At 52.3% G+C, this 24,554-nt stretch overlaps 1 protein-coding gene across 1 annotated transcript in view; it reads left to right on the forward strand.

Annotated features, from left to right (window-relative positions):
- Positions 1-24,554, forward strand: part of NUP210 (nucleoporin 210) — a 111,143-nt gene that overhangs the window by 61,094 nt on the left and 25,495 nt on the right. Inside the window, exons 15-25 of the mRNA XM_030801683.1 lie at positions 1,344-1,565; positions 3,435-3,608; positions 7,700-7,892; positions 8,177-8,283; positions 9,647-9,751; positions 9,851-9,952; positions 19,881-20,009; positions 21,061-21,188; positions 21,301-21,436; positions 22,889-22,951; positions 23,154-23,333. Of these exons, the coding sequence (XP_030657543.1) occupies positions 1,344-1,565; positions 3,435-3,608; positions 7,700-7,892; positions 8,177-8,283; positions 9,647-9,751; positions 9,851-9,952; positions 19,881-20,009; positions 21,061-21,188; positions 21,301-21,436; positions 22,889-22,951; positions 23,154-23,333 (1,539 nt within the window). The remainder of the gene's footprint in view (positions 1-1,343; positions 1,566-3,434; positions 3,609-7,699; positions 7,893-8,176; positions 8,284-9,646; positions 9,752-9,850; positions 9,953-19,880; positions 20,010-21,060; positions 21,189-21,300; positions 21,437-22,888; positions 22,952-23,153; positions 23,334-24,554) is intronic.

Raw genomic sequence — 24,554 nt, forward strand, 5'->3', positions numbered from 1 at the left:
AGCTGGGACTGGGGTCAGGTTGGGAGAGCCCAAGTCCCAGGACAGAAGCTGAGCCTGTATTCTGAGGGCCGTGGGTGCTGTGGAATTGTTTAATGCAGAAGGCACAGGGTCAGGTCTGTGTCTTAGTAAGAGACACATGGGCAGCTGTTTGAAGGGAGAGTAGATGGGTCTAGCGGGGAGCAGATTGACAAGTGAGGACGTGGCAGTCACTGCAGTGGGACCCTCTGCAGTGGGAGGTTAGCCCAGCTGGGCAGGGAGTCAAGGAGCAGGACTGCGGGACCCCTCAGAGTGAATCCCTCCTCTCCGCACCCCTGCTGTGTCACTGGAGGGAGGAGTCCTGTGGAGTCTCCACGTCTTCCTGGAGTTTGGCTGGGAATGACACCCTGTTACATAGAATCTAACACTGCCATTGCCCACACCAGGAGGCCATGGGGCCGTTGGCACCATTGGTTGCCCTAGGCCATGGAGGAAATGAGAGCTTTGTGTGAAATATTACTTTAATTCTTCCTTTGTTTACTGGGTACTTTAAGGACTCCACAGTTTTACTTGCCAATTCACTTTCATTCAACAAAGAATTGTTGAGCACCCACTATGTTCCAGGCATGGTTCTAGGTGCCACAAGACTCACCTTCGAAGCTCATGCATACATGGTGCAAAGTGTGGGAAGCCCAGCGGCTCAGAAGGAAGGGAACAGACCACCGGCAAGGATGCCAGCAAGGACACCACAGGCTGCATCTCCATGGGGCACCTGGTGGATATCTCTTTAGGATTTTATGCTTTTTACAGAAACATGGTTGTGATCAAACTGCACCATCAGATTTGTATCCTGCGCTTGTAGATCTTTGTGAAGACTGCTTTGGGGGCCCGCATCAGCTTCCGTCACTGGGGAACACCATGTGTACTGAGCCCCTTGTGCTGGATTGTAGATTATTGTTGGTTATTTGCTGTGGGAAATAATAGGGTGATGAACATCTGTCTGTGCATTGACATGTTTCTCTCCATTGTGTTGTTAGGTTAGGTTCCAGATGGGGAATTCCTGGGTTCCAGGGCTGTGGGTATTTTCAAGGCTTTTACCAGATTGTTTGACAAAAGAGGCAAATCCATGTACACCCTCCAGCAGTCTGTCAGAGTGAGGGCTTAATTCTATCTACACCCCATTCCTCTGGATCTTTGCAACGATCCCCATGAGTGCTGCAGATGAGGAGAATGAGTTTCAAACAGGACATGGGGTTTGCCTGACCACTGGCCCCCACAAGCAGGGTGAGGATGCGGGGCTGGGATGCCCAGCTCCCTCCCGTGCTGCCTTAGAAGAATGCCAAGTCTTCTGCCTCTTCCTTCCCCAGGCTGTGGATCCCTCCTCTGTTGCCTTGGTAACCCTGGGCTCCTCAAAGGAGATGCTGTTTGAAGGAGGTCCCAGACCTTGGATCCTGGAACCGTCCAAATTCTTCCAGAATGTCACCGCTGAGGACACTGACAGCATCAGCCTGGCTCTCTTTGCCCCCCATTCCTCCCGGAATTATCAGCAACACTGGATCCTTGTGACTTGTCAGGCTTTGGGTGAGCAGGTGAGTGGGCAGCTGCTCCAGACCCTCCTTGCCCTAAGGCAGGGGTGGAAAATGACTCTCTCAGTATTGTTTTATTTACTCCTTGGAGTAACCCTGAGACACAGCCACTCCTATTGTACCCATTTTACAGACAGGCAAACTGAGGCATGGTGAGGTGGAATGACTCAATGAACGCCAAGCAGGTGTGGCAATGGGGACCTCCTGCTATACCAGCTTTCATAGAGCAGGCCAGTTGGGTGGCTTGCCACCTCCATGGGCTTCAGCATCCCCCACTAACCAAACCAGAGCTGGAGGCTTTGAGTTCGGGGGTCACAAGTCCAATGTCTCCAGGGTCGTAAATGAATGAGGCTGTAGACCCAGGTTTGACACTTCTTGTTGGTTCTTGAGGATAACCTGGAAATCACAATATTTTTTTTTGCATAGGTAATCTCTTAAGTTTTTTAATGCTGAAAACCAAAAGCTGAGGAGGCTGAGGGGACCAGACAAAACACATGTGTGACCTGAATCCCCACATGCTGACTGGAGGGCATCTTGCTGTTCAGGCGCCTTGGGCCCTGGCAGTTCTTCCCCGGAGAGGGTGGGCTGAGAGCTTGTGGGGCTTCTGGTGGGCATCTACTGCTCCGTTTCCAAGGCAGGAAGCCCAAAGCAAAAGGGGTATTCGGCGGGAATCAGGAAGATGGGAGAGAGCCCGTTTCTTTGGGAAGTGAAGGATACTTCCTGCATGTGTAGCAGGGCAAAGAATGTCAATTGGCAATAAAATGCACATGCATGCCTCCCAGGGTGCCCTATGGCATCAGCCATGCCACAGCTGCCCTGGTATGGCCAGAAAAGATGCCTGGTGATAGGTTCCACTCACCAGTGGGGTGGTTTTAGAAAAACAATAAAACAACAAGAACAATAGCAGCATCATAATAAATAATACAATAAGAAGAATAAAATTCCTCATGAATTAAGTTGTATATATTTCTTATCCCTGGCATGACCCCACCATCCCTGTCCCCTGTCAGGGCTGTAGGAATTTGACCTCCAATTGGGGTTACCTCTAGGGCCCTCCCAATCCATTGCTCTGTGGCTCCCTCACATGGGGCACCGAGTACAGACAGAAAGCCTGCGTGGAGTCAGGGAGGACACTGCCCTTGGTCCTGCCTCATGGTCAGGAGGGGTGGGGGCTCGTGTCCTCCATCAAGTGCATGTCATCTGAGGAGGATGAGGGCGCTACCTCAAGATGGGCCCTGAGCCATGGTGCTCCAAAAAAGAGGAGGTTGGATATGATTTCTGAGGTCCCAGCTCTCCAGGCAGACAGGTTTCCCTCTTTTCTTGCACCATGGATTTCCCTCTCTGCAGCAGCCCCTGGAGCTGCAGAGCATGAGCAGGCGGAGGGCAGGCCCTGCCTCCAGGCTGCAGCTCCTCCTGGGCATTGTCTTGCAGAGTTCCTATCTGATTCGCTTGCCCCATCATCATTCTGCAGCATGCACTTCCCACGTCTGTCCCTCATTCCATGGGTGTTTTCACCTCCATATGGACTCATTGAAGCATCCTTGAACTTGTGAATTTGCTAATGCAACCGTGGGGTTTTCCTAGGGTCCTGGGAAACCATGAAGCCTCACCGGGTCTACCTCTTCCCTGGGATAGGAGCAGCCCATAGGGCACGTGGGCACCCATCTGAGAGTCTCTTAGGTGTTGAGAAAGTGCTTTCCCACCTGTGTGCCACTGGGCCTTTGTTAAGACCCTGTGGCATGGGTATCATCATCACTGCCATCCTATAGAGGAGAAAACTGAGTCAGAGGGAGCTGGGGTGGGGTGTGGCACAGCTCAGAGAGGAGTGAGAACTCAAGCGTGGGGGTCTGACTGCTCACTGTGCCCTACCAGGTCATCGCCCTGTCGGTGGGGAACAAGCCCAGCCTCACCAACCCCTTCCCTGCAGTGGAGCCTGCCGTGGTGAAGTTCGTCTGCGCCCCACCATCCAGGCTCACCCTCGCGCCTGTCTACACCAGCCCCCAGCTGGACGTGTCCTGTCCGCTGCTGCAGCAGAACAAGCAGGTGGTGAGTGTGGGCTATGCTCAGGAGGAGGCGAGGGTGCCGCCCGCTTGGGCAGGAGGACATTGGCGGCCTTGCCCATGGTCCCAAGCATTGTAACGGACATAGCTCCACACTGCACTTCCTTCGTCTCAACAGCTGGCCCTGTGAGGGCGCTGGTTTCATTTGTGTTTTATATGCAGGGGACACGCAGCTTGGAGAGGTGAGGGACATACCAAAGTCACAGCTACTAGTGGCAGTGCCAGGTGAAGATAGAGTCCTTTTCCGCATTCGCTGCCTGTCTTTGTTTGGCACTTGGTAGTTTAAAAATAACTTGTTGTCTTTTGTGCCTTGAGGGTGTTAAAATGGGGCTTGCTGTCTATGGACAGAGTATGTAGGGTCAGAGCAGGCATGGGGGCTGCTGAGGAGAGGTAATCAGCTACAGCATCCCCATGATGTGGGCGATGTGGGGCTGTGTTTCAGAAGTAAGTGTTGGGAGGGGAAGAAAGTCCTTTGGGAGTCTGTCTAACAGCAGGGATGGTAGGGGAAGCCACAGGTCTGCTCCCCTTGGACTTGAGACACATCCATGCCTTAGTCCCTAGGGCATTCAGAGCCCAAGGTGCTGAGTGTGTCCAGGGTAAGGGACATGAGACATCCTCTGGCCAGCACCAGCCCCCGGCCCCTTTTCAGAGGAGGGGGGTGGGCGGCTCCTCACTCCTTGAGTATGTACTTATGGAGCATGTCCTCTGTGCCAGGCACAGGTCTGAGTTTTGGATTGCACAGTAATCGGGACAGGCAAGGAACCTGCCTCCCAGAGATGACAGGGAGACCGGGAGATGCACAAATAAGATGGATCAGAGGTGGCAAGCGCTGCAAGGGAAGTGAAATAGGGCACGCAGCAGAGCGAGGAGGAGGCTGCTCAGGAGGAGCGGAGTGGGGCTCTGAGGAGGGCATGTGTGAGCTCATCGCGATCTAACGCTGTGGAACTCACTCCATTTATTCTTTGCGAGTCCTAGAGCAGACCCTGGCTCATAGGAGGAGCTCAGTAACTAGGAGCGATGAATGAGTGAACCAGCGAATGCACTGTGCATGTGCTACTCGTCTTCACCCTTGACTCTTGCAGACTCATAGGTGGAGAAGCCACACTGCTGGATAACTGGCCAGGGAGTAGCTGAACTGGAGAGCAGGTCCTCTCTGGACAGGCAGCCTGTTCAGCTCAGGGACAGTCAATTCAACCCCAGGCTGGCCCAGCTTTCTCACTTTCAAAGAAAAATCATACCTATGTGCATCTTCCCTGTCCTTAGCATTGGCTGTGAGCTGAGCAGGCCACGTTGGGGCTGGATTGTGCCTGGTCTGTCTGTTGGCCAGGACCTCTGCTTTAGCCCAGGGTTGTCTCTCTGGACTTAAATATGATGGCTGCAGGGCTTGACTCTGATTAGGCTTTGCACATCATAGATGTCGCCAGAAAATAATGGACCTCAAACACGGAGTGGCTGTGTGATCCATCAGTCCTCAGGTTCCTGAGCCACCAGCCAGCCATTGAGGCGTGACCCTGGCAATTTAGAGCCTCATTAGGGAACTTTTTTTTTTTCTTTTTGAGACAGTCTCGCTCTGTTGCCCAGGCTGGAGTGCAGTGGTGCAATCTCGGCTCACTGCAACTTCCACCTCCCGGGTTCAAGTGATTCTCCTGCCTCAGCCTCCTGAGTAGCTGGGATTGCAGGCATGCGCCACCACGCCCAGCTAATTTTTCTATTTTTAGTAGAGACAGGGTTTCACCATATTGGTCAGGCTGGTCTCGAACTCCTGACCTCGTGATCCACCCGCCTCAGCCTCCCAAAGTGCTGGGACTACAGGCGTGAGCCACCATGCTTGGCCAGTCATTAGGGAACTTTGAGAAAGATATATCCCTGCAATGCAGCCTGGGTGCAGGATCAAGGTAATTTTATACTCTCCAACTTCAAAGGCTACCCAAGATGTGTTTGCAGATTAAATTATTGGTGAGGAGAGACACCAGAATGGAATTGACTGATCAGAATGACAAGGTAGAGCCAGACTCAGCCTGACGCTGGCCCTCCAAGCAGGTCCTCTAGCGTGTGGCTCGCTCACTGTGGATGGGCACCAGTTGCATGGGACTGATTAGGGGCTGCCCCCAGATGAGACACCAGAGATTGGCCACACTGAGTCAGGGGAGGTCCTTGGGCTCTACAGTCAGGCCAGCTGAGTTCCACCCCTAAACCTGTGTGACCTTGGACAAGTCATTTAACGTTTAACGTCCCTGGACCTCAGCCTCCCTGTTTGTAATATGGGGCTTATGTTGTTGCCTCAAATGGGCCAGTTAGCTTGCACGTGTTCTTAGCCAATGTCAATTTCCTTCCCTGGAGGAGCATTGGTTTTCCAGCCAGGATTGCATCTGGGGGAGCCATGGAGCACCTAGGATAGGTCCCTACAGCCCCTGCCCAAACTCCCGGCTTCTATATTATGAATAATGATGAGACCTTTGCATGCCTGCTGATGGTGCTGGCCTACTCTGAGCAGGGCGTGGATTAAGAATTTGTAGCCTGCTTGAATCAAGTGTTCTCTTGGGGCAAGAGAGCTAGAAGGAGTTGGGAGGAGCCCTCATGGTGCAGGTGGGGTGTTTTGTGACTGTATCAGTCAGGCAGGCGGGGTCTGGCCAGGCTGCCACAGCAAACAAGCCCACATTCCGTAGCTTCACATGGCACAAGCTCACCTCTTGCCCATGCTGCATGAGCCTCTAGTTGGCTGGGAGACCTGCTTTGCGTCATTGTGATCTTCATTCCAAGACATGGGCTGTGGAGCAGCCACCATGTTGATCATGGCAGGTGCCACTGTGGAGAGAAAGGGAATGTGGCAGGTCAGGATCTGGCAGTGAAGCTTCCCCCTAGACCCATTTCACTGGCCAGAGCAAGTGCCTCAGTCACTTCTAACCAGAGTATGAGAGAAGGGTAGTTCTTCCTGCAGGACACCCCTCTCCCCGAATAGAAAACTAGCCCTGTTTGTGAATGATGCTCATGGCTGCCCCCTTTCCTACCCGAATGTAGGAAGGCTCTCTAAAATGACCTTGCAGTCCCCATATTTAAATCCCTCGGTTGTGCTTTGTGTGTCATAGCTGGAGAAACTGAGGTTCAGGGAGTTCATAACTTGCCTGGGCACTGAGAGGTGGAGCTGGGGCTCAGTCCAAGTTGTGGGGTCAGAGACACTTGGCCTCTGCTTTGTGGCCCTGCCCACATTGCCCCCATGCTATGAGGCCAGAGAAGCAAGGAATAGCCCGCAGGAAAGAGGCTTGATTCAGCCGGTTTCTAAGGGGAGAGTCTGCTCGGGGAGCAAGAGATCAAGCCAGAGTGGTGGGAATCTAGGATTTGGACCTGCAGCCTGGAGCGCCCATCCTGAACCTCCTTGGATGAGCTCCTTTCCCTGCCTGGGCTTGTGCTTTCTTCACATGGGGATGACCCCTTCCACCTTCCTGGGACATTTAAGGATTAGGCGAGTATTCCACTTTGAAAGGAGCTGTACATAGCCAGTGGCTCTGGGACATCTTAGGCGTTGAAATCTGCATTCCTGTGAAACCACTAGTGGGGCCATCCTAGAGGTGCTGACATGTGCCTGGGTGGGGGATGGCAATCATTTGGAAAGGTGAGGGCAGAGGGGAAGGAGAGCAGCCTGCCCACAGTAGTAGGTCAGGGTGGGGCTTCCCAGCTTCAGCACTGTTGACATTTGGGGCCAGATAGTTCCTGTTGGGGGCTGTCCTGTGTATTGTAGGGTGTTTAGCAGCATCATGGACCTCTCCCGACTAGATGCCAGTGGCAACCCCCTGACTCATCAGTAGGGACAGCCAGAAATGCCTCCAGTGTTGCTGAAGGCCCCCTAATGGTTCTTATTCCATTGAGAGCTGTGGTCTGGAGCCAGAGGCCAGCTTGGACAGGGCCATGGGGGGACCTGGTGGGTGGCAATAGTGAGGATTGCTTTCTGGCTCATCCCATTCCCTCACCAGCACCTCCAAGAGCCCACAGGGCAGCTGCTGGCCTCAGAGTGCACTGCGTGGTCAGTGTCCAGGTCCAGTCCTGGGGGTGACCACAGCATCTGACCTGTGTTCCCTGCAGGTCCCAGTGTCCAGCCACCGCAACCCCCTGCTGGACCTGGCTGCTTACGACCAGGAGGGCCGCCGGTTCGACAACTTCAGCTCTCTGAGCATCCAATGGGAGTCCACCAGGCCACTGTTAGCCAGCATCGAGCCTGAGCTGCCCATGCAGCTGGTGTCCCAGGACGATGAGAGTGGCCAAAAGAAGCTGCACGGTGAGCTGGGTGCAAGCCCGATGGCCCAGGCAGGAGATCAGAGACCAGACAGGAAGCCTGCCAAGGTGGGCCAGTGCCTGTGGGAGCTTAGTTATCTGCGCTTAGGTCCTGTTAACTCTTACAATCCACATAGCTTCAACACACACAGTTGTCTTTTCAGATTCTTCAACACACACAGTTGTCTGTTTTCAGATTTGAAACTGCAAATCAGAAGAAGGGAGGGGCTGCTTCAGGGGTGGTGATGGGCAGACATCCAACGGTGGCTTCCCTCTTCCTGGTCTCAGGTTTGCAGGCCATTTTGGTTCACGAGGCATCAGGAACCACAGCCATCACTGCCACTGCCACTGGCTACCAGGAGTCCCACCTCAGCTCTGCCAGAATAAAGCAGCCGGTATCTCCCAGGGCCCAGTGGTGGGTGGGCTATGGGTAGTGGGGCAAGCCTCCTACTTCTGCTTAAATTCCACCGGGTATCACAGTGTCCTGAGTCACTGTCTGCTTGACCACCACGCCCCCACCCCAGCCTCTTGGAGGCCCCAGGAGAGGCACTGCTATTAATAGTAGGGGACCAGTAGGTACATTGGAGGTGGGAATGGGAAGGGCTTCTCAAGAATAGCCCTTCCCGGATGACAGCCACCTCATGGGGGGTATAGCCACGAGGAAACTTAGGTCTTGAATAAGGTGGAGGCAGCAGGTACAGGCTGGAAGGAGAAGGTGGGACTGTATTCCCAGGGTCCCTAAATGCCAGGATTAGGCACTTCTATTGTCCTTCTGGGAGCAAACTTTGAAAGAGGCTGGGGGCCTATGGGGGCAGCACTGGGGAGGCTGGCCTGGAGGGAGGTGGTCACTGAAGGGGCACACCTGTGCCTGTCCCTGATGGCTCAGTCCTCACTGGCACCAGGAGTCCCTTGATTGGGAGTGGGGGGGCGTCATGGCTTCCTGCCTGATGCCTGAGCACCCTGACATGTTCCCCCCAGGACTTTGCACTTCCTCCCTCTGCCCCGATGTCCCCCCACCCCCCATTGCTGAGTCACTGGGGCTTCCTCCCCTTGCAGTCTCTGTTCCCCTGAGAGCTGCTCTCCCTTGCAGACACCTTCCTTGTCCTTGTCACCCACACTGCACACCTTCCTGTCATTGACTCACTGTTGCTTTCCCATCCGTGCATTGGAGTCGCCTCTCCCTGCGGGCAGTTGCTGCACCCTGAGTGCCTAGCACATCTGTGGCCTCGAGGAGGTGCTCAAACACGTGACCTTCTGGGGGCCTCAGATCTGGGTGGCTCCCTTGTGTGACACATGGCAGGAAGCAGAGCTCAGTGGGTCATGTGCCACCCTAGGGGATGAGGGCTGTCATTGTCCTCTCCTGAGCCAGCCTTGGCCACTCTTCCAGGGGACCCTCCCCCAACGCCTGGCCTGGCCGGCGGCCACACGCTCTGAAGCTGACCCTTTGCTGTGAGGTCCTGCAAGGCAGGGCGTGTGTGTGAGTTGCCCACCACTGGGGCCTGGTGGGTTGGGGTGGTGTCTTCTAAGCTGGATTGCTGCCAACCCCCTCCTCAGTTGCAGGAGGAGCCTGCAACTCATTCCACCTCAGGAGGCTGAAGGGAGGCCTCAAAGGGCCTGTGGCCATTCTGCTGGGCTCAGGAGCACCAGGGGCTTGTGGCCGGGAGCAAGGCCAGGCCCTAGGGCCTTTGGGCCTGCTCTTCCTGAGGGGCGACCTAATCATGTCCTCCTGGATCTGATGGCCTTGCCGTTGCCCTTCAGCATGACCCTCTGGTGCCTCTGTCGGCCTCCATAGAGCTCATCCTGGTGGAGGACGTGAGGGTGAGCCCAGAAGAGGTGACCATCTACAACCACCCTGGCATCCAGGTACAGTCCTTGCCCTGCCACCTTCCTGGGCAAGACCCACAGGGGGACTCCTCACCCTCCCACATGCGGCCCAACCCTCCCTGCATCTGTCTCCTGCAGGCAGAGCTCCACATCAGGGAAGGCTCAGGTTACTTCTTCCTCAACACCAGCACCTCAGATGTTGTCAAGGTGGCCTACCAGGAGGCCAGGGGTGTCGCCATGGTAAGCTTGGGCCATCGGTCCCCACTGTTGGTTTTCATTCCTTATCTGGGCTGTTATGTGGTTAATTGATTGATTATTTTGAAAGCTAGCACTTGGCTCACACTCGGAATCCCAGAACTTTGGGAGGTCGAGGCAGGAAGATCACTTGAGCCCAGGAGTTCAAGACCAGCCTGGACAATATAGTGAGACCCCCATCTCTACAAAAAGAAAAAGAAAAATCAAAAAATTAGCTGGGCATGGTAGCACAGGCCTGTGGTCCCAGCTACACAAGAACCTGAGGCAGGAGGATTGCTTGAGCCCAGGAGGTTGAGGGGTGCATTGAGCAGTGGTCATGCTGCAGCCTGGGCAACAGACCTGGGTGAGAAACCCAGACCCTGTCTCCAAAAAAAAAAAAAAAAAAAAAGCTGGCACTTAATCACATCGGCTATAATTAGCAAGGTCTTTAGATTCTCTGATTCATTCTACAACTTTAGTCATTGTCATGAAACCTTTGTGATTTGTATTCCCTGTCCACAAACTGTTAGTTACCTAATGGTTTCCTTTCAATCAATCCTTTAAGATTAAAATATTATTCCATAAGGAGCACTGTAACAGCCATAAAGAAAGTTCTTTTAAAAGATGTCTCAACTTTCTCTATTTTTCCTGTGTTTCTCTCTTGACCCTCTCCCTGCTCTTGCAAGCATTGACTTTAGCTGTGCTCATGGCATGGAAGAATTTAATGTTCTGCTTTTATTATGTTATTTTAAGTTTTTATGTTTTTGCATGTTGCTAATGTAAGCTGGCAGTCCATCTTCAAGTTTGCTAATGCTTTCTTTTGCCAGTTTAAATATACTCTTGTGCCCTTGTAGTGAATTTTTCATTTCAGCTATTATACTTTTCTTTTTTTTTTGTATTTTTATTTTTTATTTTATTTTATTTTTTAATTTTATTATTATACTTTAGGTTTTAGGGTACATGTGCACAATGTGCAGGTTTGTTACATATGTATCCATGTGCCATGTTGGTTTGCTGCACCCATTAACTCGTCATTTAGCATTAGGTATATCTCCTAATGCTGTCCCTCCCCCCTCCCCCCACCCCGCAACAGTCCCTGGAGTGTGATGTTCCCCTTCCTGTGTCCATGAGTTCTCATTGTTCAATTCCCACCTATGAGTGAGAACATGCGGTGTTTGGTTTTTTGTCCTTGCGATAGTTTACTGAGAATGATGTTTTCCAGTTTCATCCATGTCCCTACAAAGGACATGAACTCATCATTTTTTATGGCTGCATAGTATTCCATGGTGTATATGTGCCACATTTTCTTAATCCAGTCTATCATTGTTGGACATTTGGGTTGGTTCCAAGTCTTTGCTATTGTGAATAGTGCCACAGTAAACATACGTGTGCATGTGTCTTTATAGCAGCATGATTTATAGTCCTTTGGGTATATAACCAGTAATGGGATGGCTGGGTCAAATGGTGTTTCTAGTTCTAGATCCCTGAGGAATCGCCACACTGACTTCCACAATGGTTGAACTAGTTTATAGTCCCACCAACAGTGTAAAAGTGTTCCTATTTCTCCACATCCTCTCCAGCACCTGGTGTTTCCTGACTCTTTAATGATGGCCATTCTAACTGGTGTGAGATGGTATCTCATTGTGGTTTTGATTTGCATTTCTCTGATGGCCAGTGATGATGAGCATTTTTTCATGTGTTTTTTGGCTGCATAAATGTCTTATTTTGAGAACTGTCTGTTCATGTCCTTTGCCCACTTTTTGATGGGGTTATTTGTTTTTTTCTTGTAAATTTGTTTGAGTTCATTATAGATTTGGGAAAGGATTCCCTATTTAATGAATGGTGCTGGGAAAACTGGCTAGCCATATGTAGAAAGCTGAAACTGGATCCCTTCCTTACACCTTATACAAGAATTAATTCAAGATGGATTAAAGACTTAACATGCTAGACCTAAAACCATAAAAACCCTAGAAGAAAACCTAGGCAATACCGTTCAGGACATAGGCGTGGGCAAGGACTTCATGTCTAAAACACCAAAAGCAATGGCAACAAAAGCCAAAATTGACAAATGGGATCTAATTAAATTAAAGAGCTTCTGCACAGCAAAAGAAACTACCATCAGAGTGAACAGGCAACCTACAGAATGGGAGAAAATTTTTGCAACCTACTCATCTGACAAAGGGCTAATATCCAGAATCTACAATGCACTCAAACAAATATACTTTTCAACTTAAGAATTTCTGGCCGGGCACGGTGGCTCATGCCTGTAATCCCAGCACTTTGGGAGGCTGAGGCGGGTGGATCACAAGGTCAGGAGATCGAGACCATCCTGGCTAACATGGTGAAACCTCGTCTCTACTAAATATACAAAAAAAAAATTAGCCAGGCTTAGTGGCAGGCGCCTGTGTTCCCAGCTACTCCGGAGGCTGAGGCAGGAGAATGGTGTGAACCCAGTGGGCGGAGCTTGCAGTGAGTCAAGATCGCGCCACTGCACTCCAGCATGGGCGACGGGGCTAGATTCCGTCTCAAAAAAAAAAAAGAATTTCTATTTTTCTTTCCTCTAACTTTTACCTCTTTATTGATATTCTCTGTTTGATATGAGATTATTATCAAATCTTCCTTTACTCCCTTCATCGTTGTTTGGTTGGAAGGCTTTGCCTGGTGAATCTGATCTCTGGTGGCCCTCACAGACAGTTTCTGTCATCTGCCTTTTTCTGGAGTATGGGTCATGTTTTCCTGTTTTGTTTTGTTTTGTTTTTTCATGTCCTATAATTGTTGGAAACTGGACATTTTAGGTAATGTATTGTAGAAACTCTGGGTACTGATTCCCCATCCCCATGCTGGAGCTTGTTATTATTATTTGCTTGTTTACTTCTTTAGTGACTGGCCTTGTTATTTTGCTGAAGACACAAAAACACAGGTGCGCACACACACAAACACACAGGCTGTTATTTTGCTGAACACACACATACACACAGGCTGTGCTGTTTTGCTGAACACACATACACAGGCTGTGTTATTTTGCTGAACACACACACACACACCCACACACACACACACACACTTTTCCCCAGTAAGAAATCTCTGATACTGCTCTTAGGGGATAACACCTTGGTATGTCCTTTGTCACCCTGGGATGACTGTGGCCTTTGCAGGGCTTTTTTTGGCTGTCTTTCACTGACCACTCAACTGTTGAGCTCCACTGATTGAGGCTGATTGCTCTACTGACTTCAGTAATTCCCTGGGGCACACATTCCTGCACAACTCAGTCCAATCCTATTCAGGATCCTTTGAAGGGACCCTTTCCCTAGAAGATGTTTAAGTTTGTTCTGACCCCAGGAGAGCTCTTCCTAGCTCTCTCTTTTTCCATTTCTCTCTGGCAAACTTGCCGGCCTCCAGTGTGGCCCACACCTCCCAGGCTCTCCGTCGCCTCCCAGTTGCCTTTCAGCACAACCTCCACTGTTTTGGAGAGTGCGCTTAGGCTTGGACTTCTCCAAGCTCTGCTGCACGTGAAGTCAGTCCCTTCAGGAGCAACTCACACCTGTTTTCTGGGTGCATTTAGTCGCTGTGCACCGGCTGCTTTCCCAGGCAAACTCTGTGAGCCAGAGCTATGGTGCTGGGCACAGTGGTGCATCTCTCTCTGGTGACACCTGCACGTTAGGAGCTGGGCCCTTGGTGAGTGGGGCAGCAGCTCCAGTGTTCCTTGGCTGGCCTCTCTTAGCAGGGAACCCCACCCCATGAGCCAGGGAAGGGCGGCCGGGCCCCAGTATTCTCACGGGTGCTGCACTCAACGCAGAGCCTCCATCCCACGAATGGGGTCTGGGTGGAAGATGCGAGCCCCCACTTCTGAGCCCACTTTCCTGGGACTCAGTCTCAGCAAGCTGTAGCTGGGGGCATGATAAGAAAAGAAAAGCTGACATCCTGCCCTTCCTAGGAAATGAATCCCCTGACCGAGAGCTGGGGATGAGGGAGTCCTGTGATCTTGGAGGAAACAGTCTGGAGCGGAGCCCCGCTCCCTGGGGTGGGAGGTCAGGGAGGACGGGCATCTTATTTCACACACCACAGGCCCTTGTTCTTCCCAGATGTTAGCAGGTTTTCTCCAAGAAATGCTTCTTCATTTGCTGTGTGCCCTTGGAATCATCCCAGAGATATTAAACGGCTGTGTGTATGTTTCATGGGGAAGTCTGTGGCCTCCTTACACTGTCCTGCAGAACTGGCACCTCCAGCTGGTTTTTGATGTGTGGGGGTGTGGGCCTGTGAGACAAGAGCTTCTGATTTTCAAGAGAAAATAGAGATCTCTATTTTTGTGTGAAACACCCCCTGTTTAATAAGTTTTTTAATTCAGTTTTTTTGTTTGGTGTTTGGGGTGTTTTCAAAAACCTTCCTTCAGTGTTTGATGTTGGTCTCCAGCTGTCTTGCAGAGAGGATGTTTTCTCAGCGCCGTGCCTGGGGAGTGGGAGGGAGTCCCGCTGTTTCTGTTCTTCTCAGAGGCAGACCCTTGGATGGCAGGACGCCCTCAGCACCTGGGAACTCGCTTGTGGTTGGAGGACACTGGAGGAGGCGAGGAGCCTGAGACCACAGGCAGTGTCCCCTAAGCATTCTTATCCCCTCATAGAAGAAAGAACAATTCCCCAGCTCTTCCTCCAGCCATGCGAGTGAGGAGAACCTCATATCTTAATTCTGACTGCTTGACATATGCCTTGTTTTGTTTACTTTTAGAAATTAATAAAAACTTCCCCATTACCAAGAAGAGGGGAGTTCCAAGTTAGGGAAAAATGTGTACAGTGCCAGTGAAACCGGGGCACCCTCTCATTCACATTTACCTTGCACCTGTCATTTTGTGCAAGCTCTGAGGGTGGACTTGTGACCAGAGGGAGACCTTTTCTCCAAGAACAAGAGTTCTTAGAGGTCGGTGATGGACTAGGCTGCCGCTGTAGGTAGTGAGCTCCCTGTCTCTGGAGGCATTTGAGCAGAAGCTGGGACACTTGTCTGAAAGACTCAAGGTGGGATTCCAGCATGGGAGTCAAGTCTCCCCAGGAGACCTTTAAACCCCTCTTGAATCCTAAAATGCTGCGATTCTAGGAGTGCCTCTGCAGTTCTGTTTTACAGGTGGCTACAGGGGAGCTCTGGCACTCTCTTTCTGGATTGTGGAATGGCCGCTGGCCTGGTTGAGTGGCACAGAGTGCCCATTGCAGGCAGGACCTGGGACAAGTCTCCACTATGGCAAGCAGCAGCCTGTGCCACAGGCCCTGCAAACTGCTCTGGTCCAGAAGTTTCCTTCCATGGAGGCACCCTGCCCACTGGGGTCTCCACTTCCCTTCATTTCGGGCTTGTGCCAAAGACCCTCGCAACTCCAATCAGGCCCTGGTTCCTCTGGTCTCTTCTGAAGCCTGCAGTAGGAATTTTCCAGGGAGTATTGACGTCAGCAGCAGGTCCTGGTTGCTTCAGAAACACGTGCAGGCGGCTGTTTCTGAGGGATGTCTACACGTGGCTGTGGCTTTTTCCAGCTGCTGAGCAGCAGCACAGATAGACAGGCCCCCGGCACTTCCCAGTTAGCTCACAGAAAGGGTTTCTTTCCTTCCTGTTGATAGATATTCGGCACGCAAGGATGGCTTGCGGGCATGTGTGGCTTTGGAGTGTCTCTGGGGGGCTCTCTGGGGCTCATGCAGCTGGGGTCCTATGGAGGTTTTTATCCCCACACAATGGGCATGGACTGTGCAGGGCTGTGATGAATTTTGCTCACACAGCCCCAGAACGCTCTGTAAGGGCCTTTATTTTGTTTTCGGCTGGTTTGCACATAGGAGTGTTTATCCGATTTAAGCCTAGGGTTTCCTTTTCAATGATTCTTTACATTTCAATCAAGTCCTCCAGGTGGAACCCATGAGATGACCAGAGCAGGGGAAGGAGCCTGCTGGGCACTTTACATTTCCCATTAACTTGTGCACTCAGAGACGCTGGAGTGCTTATCGTGTGCCAGGTGCTGTGCTGGGCACTGCGGATTTAGGAGGGAATGAAGCCGGGGGGCCTAGCTCCTGTGAGCTGCGGCTGCGTCTCTCCATCTCCTGGGTCCTATGAGCTGCGGCTGCATCTCTCCATCTCCTGGGTCCTGTGAGGCGCAGCCAGTCACGGGGCCATTGTTCAGGTGAGGACTCATGTCCAGGATGAGTGGGGAGTGGGTGGCAATTGCAGGGCCTGAAATCAGGTGCATCCACCTTTTCCCTGAGACTGATCTGTGGACAGTGGTGCACGTCCCCAGTCCTCGCCCTTGGGAAGGTCACAGGGCTGGCCGGGTCCCTGTGTGAAGTTTCATCCAGCGTCCAGGCCAGGGCCCCACTCAGTGCCTGTGATTTTTGTGTGAGCTTAGGTCCTTCCCTGCTTGCCTTGAGGGCGGGTAATCAGGGGCACACTTGCTTGGCACTTTCTGGCCCATCACGTGATGTTGACAAGCAGCCTGCAGGAAATGGAAGCCGATGGCTCCAGTGACATTCAAAAATAGCTGCAAGGTCCCTTATCCCCTGCAGTTGCCACCTGTCAGGGGACAAGTCTGAAATGTGATTAGGGCTCCAGGAGTGGGGACCGAGATGATGTGGGCAGAGCCTTGGGGCCTGGCAAGCTCCGAGGTATTTGACAGTTTCAGCCTCCACATGCACAGAGCTGCCTCTGGCTGCACTCAGCGTCTTAATGAGCAACGACACATTTGTCATCTCTGACTTGACAGAACTTTCCCATTAGCTCAGTGTTTCCCAATGTTCTCAGGTGGCACCTTCAACACTCAGAAATTAAAATTCATTCTGGGCATGGGTCACCACTACCTCCTTCCCCTCACAAACATTCTCCCGTGTGTCAATCAGGAAGCAGGTGTGTCCAGAACGCACGGAGAAGCTGTGTGGTGTGAGCCACATGCACAATGTAGTTAGGAGTGGGTGCAGGGTCTCACTCTGCCACCAGCTAGCGGCCAAGTGCCCTCCATTACCCAAGCCTCCAGAGTGGCCTGGCGGGCACCCCCTTACAGCATCACTGTGGGGTGCATTTAGCTGCCGTGCACCAGCCTGAGGGGCAGGCCAGGCTTCGAGGGCTCCAGAGATGGTGGCTGGATGCCCATCCCCTGGGAAATTGAGCGGAAGAGCAGTTGATTTTCCCACTGCCATTTTATGTCTTTGTTTAAAATGTGCAAGATGGTTCTTTTAAAGGAGAAAAAAAAAAGGAGAAAAAGCCCTTCCCTGCATTGCCCTGTGTTGCCCTGCGTGGGGCTCCGCAGTGGGTGCACTGTGGAATTTCTTCACATTGTGAAGGACCTGCCCACTCCTGACAGCAGTAACTATAGTAGGAGTTTCAGATTGGAGCCTTAAATTGAGTTCTCAAAGACAGCTCTCATTACTCTCTGTAATTTTTCAATGAGTTTTCTCTGAGAGAAATGTAATAACCTGGGGTGAATCAGCCTGAGCAAAACCAGAAACCTGGTGGCTCCTGGACCCTGCTCCTCAGCCCATACTTGACACCAGGCTCATGTGGCAATGGCTCCAGTCACAAAGCTATTGTTTTGTAGTATAAGCATGACATCCACTCCGGGATCTTTATTCATCTACTGTAAGTCATTGTGTGGAATAACCCAGGCATGCTTTGTCTTTATTGATGTACCCATCATTACACAGGTGGTGTGTGCAGCTGGGGCCAGCTTGTTGATCCTCCATGCCCCCAGCCAGCCGTGGGCTTGGGCCCTTCTCAGCTAGGCCTTTGCTTTTGTCCACTCTCCCTCCTCCCCAGCCCTGCAGTTCCGTTCTGGCTGCAGGAGGCTTCTAGCCCCGTTCCCCTGGGAAGTGGAGAGTCGGGGGAGGAGTCTAAATTGGGAGTTAGGGTATTTGGTTCTATCCCCAGCTCTGCCTTTTCAAAGCCATGTCCCTGTCCCGTCATCTGGGCCTCAGTTAACTCATTTGTACATTGAAGTGGTTGGACCAGAATCAGCACTTTGCAAATAAGTGAAGGTCCATGAGGGTTGCAGGTGATTTTCAGAATTTCCAAGTCTTAACAAAGCTGGTTTTACTCTGTAAAGCTGAGCAGGCTGGAGCACCAGGTTCCATGACCTTATCCAGAATTACTCAGAGCAGCAACCCTGGATCTTCATCCATCAAGATGCGCTCATAGGAGGCTAGGCTGTACCACATGCTGGGCTGAGTCCCAAGGGCATGTGAGTGCTAGGGACAGCCTGGAGGGGAAGGCCAAGTGCACTGTGGGTCCTATCAACACTGATGGCGCCCAGCAGGCCCAGCCCCCAGAAGAGGACAGAAGAGGTGCTGGAGGAGCTTTCGTGGATGAGGGAAGACTCTCCTGAGGAAGGACGCTGGACCTGGGCCTGAAGGATGACTTGGAGCCAGCAGGTGGAGGCTGGGGAAAGAGTCCAGGTCTTTAAGGTGGGCTGTGAGGCCTGGAGGCAGGCAGGCAGGCAGCAGCTAGCTGTCTGTATGAGTGGGAGAGAAGGCCTGCGTGGCTGGAGCATAAGTGTAGTGGGGTAGTGTGATGTGCGTGGAATCTGGAGTGAAGACGGGCCAGGCCACACCAGGCCTTACAGGGCATGCTAAGGCTTTGAGCTCATTCTCAGAGCACTGGGCAGCTGTTGAAGGGTTGATGTTGGGTGTGATGTGATCCTATTTGGTTGTCACCTTTGGGTCAGAAACCTTATTTTTATTTTATTTATTTATTATTTATTTATTTGTGGCTTCTTGATATTGAAACTCTAGCTTTGCAAACCCTGAAGTGCTTACTTTAAAACCCCTTGCTTCCCACCCCATGAATATGAGACCACAAAGAGCAAGCAACAAAGCCAGGCCCAGATAGAGGAGTGGGGCAGCTGGCTGGACTCGCCTCATGGCCTGTCCCTGCTTGCCCAGCTCCAAGACCACCTGGGTGAAATATGCGCCTAAGCAGTCAGACAAGCTGTGTGAATTCCATCATAAACAGACATGTTGCTTGTGGGAATGCCCATCTTCTGCAGCATGAGAGGGTGATTGTGATACACTTTCTTAGGGGAGAGAGTCTTAAAGGTAGAATCCCTAAAAGTGGGTAGAGAGAAAAAGATTAAAAGGTGGGCTCTTGCCTTGAGCCCAGGAGTTTGAGGTTGTAGTGAGCTGTGATTCCGTCACTGCACTCCAGCCTTAGGGACAGAGTGAGACCCTGTCTCTAAAAATAATAAATAAATAAATGTTAAAAGGGTCTTTGGCAGTGAAAAGCCTGCAAAAAACTAGCTCTGATTTGTTCATTCACTCACAACACCTTGGCAGTCACTGCTTCACACATAGCTGGGGATGTGATGAGACACAAAGATGAGCGAGATGCACATAGCTCACACTGGGGTGGCCTTGCGGGCCACTCCCAGGCTCTGTGGTTCCATCAGTCTGATTGGGACTTCCTGTGCAAGCTGCCATTGGAAAGCATCTGCCTCATTTTCTGCCAGCCCCTGACTTGCGGTTTCACAGAAGACCCCACGGGGTGCTTCTCTAGCACCAGGGCTGCAGCAGCAGGTGGCCAGCTCAGTATGTGGCATCCTGGGACTGCATCCTCATTCTGCCCTCAAGTCGGTGCATGTCCCAAGGCTGCTGACTGGCCCCCTTGGAGCAGCTTCCATTTTCTTCTCTTTGTAAAATGTGCAAGTGGAGATCAATGCTCTGTGAGATCCATCCTGGCACTAATGTGTTATATCCCAAGCCCATCTCCTGGCCAGCAGTGGGGCTCATGACGAGAGGTGGGCAGGGCACTACTTGGGGTAGGATTTCCCTTGTCCACTGCTTCCCAGTGCTGGCCTGGCGGGCTCTGCCACTGGCATCCCATGAGGTGTTAGGCTGGTGCTGAGGGTGAGGCACTGCTCACGGACCTGAGCAGAGGGGGGCCTGCAGCTGCATAACCCAGCACCCACCCCTCCACCTCTGCCCCAACCTTGCAGGTGCACCCTTTGCTCCCGGGCTCATCCACCATCATGATCCATGACTTGTGCCTCGTCTTCCCGGCCCCAGCCAAGGCTGTCGTTTACGTGTCGGACATTCAGGAGCTGTACATCCGTGTGGTTGACAAGGTCAGTGGAAGCTTCATGACGGGGCACCCTCAGCTGACCTGCAGGAACTGGGAGGGAGGGGACTGTGGGAGGAGTGTTCTGCATGGCCTTTGCTTTTGCTCCTGGGGTCTGCATCCCTTCCCCTGTGAACTTGCAGAGCTGTCTCCCATCTCCTTCGCTCCATGTGGAGGATCCAGAGTCCCTTCAGTAAGGGACTTCTTCATCCCAGGTGACATCCCCATGAGGCTTGGCAATTAATCCTGCTGTCTCTAAATTAGCCATGACCTGGGAATTCATGTCTTCTGGCTGGTGTAGGTTATTAACCAACCAGGCACATGCCCTGCTGAGCATGGATTTTCTTCCCAGAATATAGGTTTTGGGTTCTCTGGGGTTTCAGTGGCAGATGAGTACAACTCATCCGTGCCAAGTGCCATTGCAAAAAGAGACAAAGAATAGATCTTGGTTTATCTTTCACACTGATACGGAATTTTTATTACTCCAAATATCTGAGGTGACTGAAGCTGGGCTTCCAGAGAGTTGCAGTCAGGTTCCTCAGTGGATAGAAGGGCTGGTAATTAAAAGGGGAATATTCATGCAGCTTAGGCTCCTAAAGAAGCTAATATGCTCTACCCAGCCTCACATACTCCTCCTATATTCTCATTTCCACTGCTGTTTTCTAATCATCTGTTTCTTCACTGTGTATTTCTGATTCTCATTTCCTAAAGTTCTTACTGTATTATACACTGCCAGGTGTGAGCTGTTCAGTCAGTGAGCATTTATTGAGCTCCTACTGGATGCTGCTGTTCTAAGTGGTGTCTCATCTCCCTAATTAGTGTATTAGTTACTTAAGAGTAGAATGTGGAATTTATGCCTCTAAGTATCCCCAAGCTCCCCCTCATCGATTTTCATTTTCTGACTGGCTGATAGTCCAGAAGTCAACCTGGGTGACTCTCCTGATTCTCAGGTCTGTGGGTTGAGGTTGGTGATGCTATCTCAGAAAGTCATAGGGCACCATAGATGGTAGGATTGGTCTTTTGGAGGCCGCCCCTGAACCTCTGTCCCCATGATGCAGGTGGAGATTGGGAAGACAGTGAAGGCATACGTCCGCGTGCTGGACTTGCACAAGAAGCCCTTCCTGGCCAAATACTTCCCCTTCATGGACCTGAAGCTTCGAGCAGCCTCCCCGATCATTACATTGGTGTGAGTTCTCCTAGGGGTCAGAAGAGGGCACCTCAGAGACAGTGCTGACCCTGGCTGCAGCCTTTCCCACGGGGTGGTCTTGAAGAAGTCTCAGCCCTTCCATCTGTTTCAGGGCCCTTGATGAAGCCCTTGACAACTACACCATCACATTCCTCATCCGCGGCGTGGCCATCGGCCAGACCAGTCTAACTGCAAGTGTGACCAGTAAAGCTGGACAGAGAATCAACTCAGCCCCACGACAGATTGAAGTAAGACGGGTTCTTCCCACACCATGTGGGATCAGCCCAGTGCTGGGGGTTGGGGGTGTCTTTATAGTACAGTCCAGGAAGCTACTGTAGAGAAGCCATATAAAAATCTGTGTCCCACAATGTCCTCTCATCAAAAGGCAGCTGTTACTAGCTCCAGGGATCTGGGAGGCAGCAAAGTTAGACTGGCAGAACCGGAAGGAGGGGGCCAAGTGCCTTGACTTTTCCTCTGTGACATGGGGGATTGTGTGGCTCAGAGAAGGGGTGTGCCTGGTCACATGGCAAGGGGACACACCAGGACCATTTCCAGAAAGCACTGACTGGATGGAAGCTTAGACAGATGCTGACTCATGTGTAGAAGAACTCCTTAACCATTGGTCCTGAGCCTTAGAACAGGCACTTCGAGGGCTGTGGGCACCTGTCACAGGGGCTGCGTGAGCAGAGGTGTCATAAAGGGAACTCCTGAAGTAGGTGATTCCTGGATGAGGGGAGCTTTGAGGTCCCCGCACGGCCTCAGTGTGTGGTATGGGGCTGTCTCGGGGCATTAGGTTATGACAGGAGCCCCACTGCAGCCACAGGCCACGGCAGTTGTGGCCCAGGCATCGTTTTAAGTCTATTCACAGCAGCAGCATTAAACCAGCCCTGCCAGCATCCACCCTGCGTCTGGGCCACGTAGGGGCTGGTGAGCGTCATTAGTCTGTGATCCGAAGCAGGTGGGTGCCATCTGTGTCTCTAGATGGAGGTGCACCTTTCTTCTTCTGGTGATGAGAAATTTGTTTCTGCCCATCAATAGCACAGCTGCAGAGACCAATACTCCCACACAAGTAGCACCCTGGCCACCTCCTGCATTCACTCACCTACTTTTGCCAGGCAGGCACTTGTAGGGGTTGCTGGAGGAGCAGGTGGGGGCTTCACCTGCTCCACAGAGTGGCACCGACGTCCCTGGTCTCCTCCCGGGCTAATCTGGAGGGCGTGCTAGAAGAGCAACCTCTGGGGGTCTAGGTGCTCCCATATCAGCAGGGCTGTCCTGTGGGGCTGCCTCTGGCTCCACAGGCCAGGTGGCTGGGGCTGTACATTGCTAATGTGTCCCCAGGTGCTGCTGACATTGCTGCTTAGTGACCACACACTGAGAACCGCTACTCTAAGGGGATGGCTCAACTGCATAAAAGCCATTCCTCCAAGGGGACGGCCTAGCTTTTGGGTTTTAACATCTAGGCAAAGTGAAACACAATCATAAACAGACGAACACACCCCAGAGAACCAGGGAGCCTCGGCCAGTGGCTGGGAGACAGCCCCCAGCATTGGCCCAGGACCCTGGGCCCTCTGGTCACTGCTCAGAGAGGGGTGATATCCATGCCCCAAGTTTTCCTCTCATGAAACATGTAGTGTGTGAGTTATGCTCGGCGCCGTAGGCTTGGGGCACAGTAGTCCTTTCTGTCCTGTGTCTCCCAACAGGTCTTTCCTCCATTCAGGCTGATGCCCAGGAAGGTGACACTGCTTATCGGGGCCACGATGCAGGTGAGAGCCGAGAAGCCACGTCCTGCTCCAGCCCCAGTGCAGGCCACCACCCAGTTCCAGGCACGCTGCCTCTGGCCCTGCATGCAGTGACTGGGAGAAGAAGGCAGAAGCTGCCTGCACTGGGACCCTGGCTCTCTGAGTGGGAGGTGTGGGCTGCCTGGCATGACGGGCACTGACGCACCGCTGTTTCCTCCCCGCTCAGGTCACCTCCGAGGGCGGCCCCCAGCCTCAGTCCAACATCCTTTTCTCCATCAGCAATGAGAGCGTTGCTCTGGTGAGTGCTGCCGGGCTGGTACAAGGCCTCGCCGTCGGGAACAGCACTGTGTCTGGGCTCGTGCAGGCAGTGGATGCAGAGACCGGCAAGGTGGTCATCATCTCTCAGGTAACAGGCGTGCTATTGGAGACCGGGCAGCTGTGCCTGGGACAGAAGCCTCTTTACTGTGTTTGAGTTCTACCTCTGAGGACCACTCCTCTCCAAGGGTGCTGCTTCTGCCCCCTGGGTCTGCAGTCCCTGCAGGGGCCCTGGTGCAGGACAGCCCTGCCAATATGGGAGCACCCAGACCCCCAGAGGTTGTTCTTCTCCAGGCTGAGTCTCCCAGTCCTTCCAGCTGCTCCTTACGGGACAGGGTGTTCAGCAACCCCCGGCCCCAAAGGGCCCTTCCAGTGGAGGATGATGGCAATCGTGGTGAGGGCAGGCCCTGCTCTGAGCACTTTGCCTTCATCTTCTTGAGTCCTCTCAAGGCTCAGGGCTAAAATCCGGGCCTTTGCATTCTTCCTGACCTCCTTCGCCAGCAGTGACTTGCAGGAGCATCTCGGAAGGCTGCTTTGGGGTTCCACTCACAGCTGCGCCAGAAACCTGGTCTGTAAGAGCCTTCTGTGATGTGTAATGCAACTGTGGACAGAAACCTGTTTTAGAGTCAGTCATATCATCCCTCATGAGAACTAGGTCCCCTGGAAGCAGTCCGTGCAGTCCTGAGTTCAGAGCCTGTAAACACAGCACCCTGGAAGCTGGCAAGTGCACGGTCCTAGAGGGGGTGCAGGGAAGTGCTTGTTCTCAGAGGCTGACTTTGATCCGTCATTGAGTTCATTGATTTACTCCTTTTCCCAGTGTGTGTCAATTATGAAGACAAAGAGAAAGCCTTGGGGATGTAAAAACCTGTCCTGGGGGTGGGGCAGGGTTCAAATGGGCTTCCTGGTGCATGACATTCAGGACCACAGGAGACTCTATGTTTTTTTTTTCTCTAAAAAGGAGTGCAGCCTCAGGAGCTGGCTGATTTTTCTCCTCCTGAGGGCGTAGGTAAAGGGCAGCTGGCTAGAAATTCAGCAAGAGGGGCACAGGGCCCGGCGTATTCCTTGTCTTTGTGGTCTAACCTTGCTGGGCACCCTCCCCTCTAGGTACCCCATCTGGCAGGTTGGGGAGGTGCTGGGGAAAGGCCCTGGGCAGGTGGAGGGGCTGCACCACCAGCCCTATCTGAAAGGCATTTTCTGAGCCTAGGCAGGCAGGGGCTTCACCTGCGGTCCCTTGTCCATGCCTGGAATGTGATTCTGGTCAGATGCTTCCAGTTCCATCTGTCCAATCCAGATCACACAACCAGCACCCCAA

The sequence above is a fragment of the Nomascus leucogenys genome, chromosome 21 (genome assembly GCF_006542625.1).
Source record: "Nomascus leucogenys isolate Asia chromosome 21, Asia_NLE_v1, whole genome shotgun sequence".
NCBI classification, from domain to species: Eukaryota; Metazoa; Chordata; class Mammalia; order Primates; family Hylobatidae; genus Nomascus; species Nomascus leucogenys.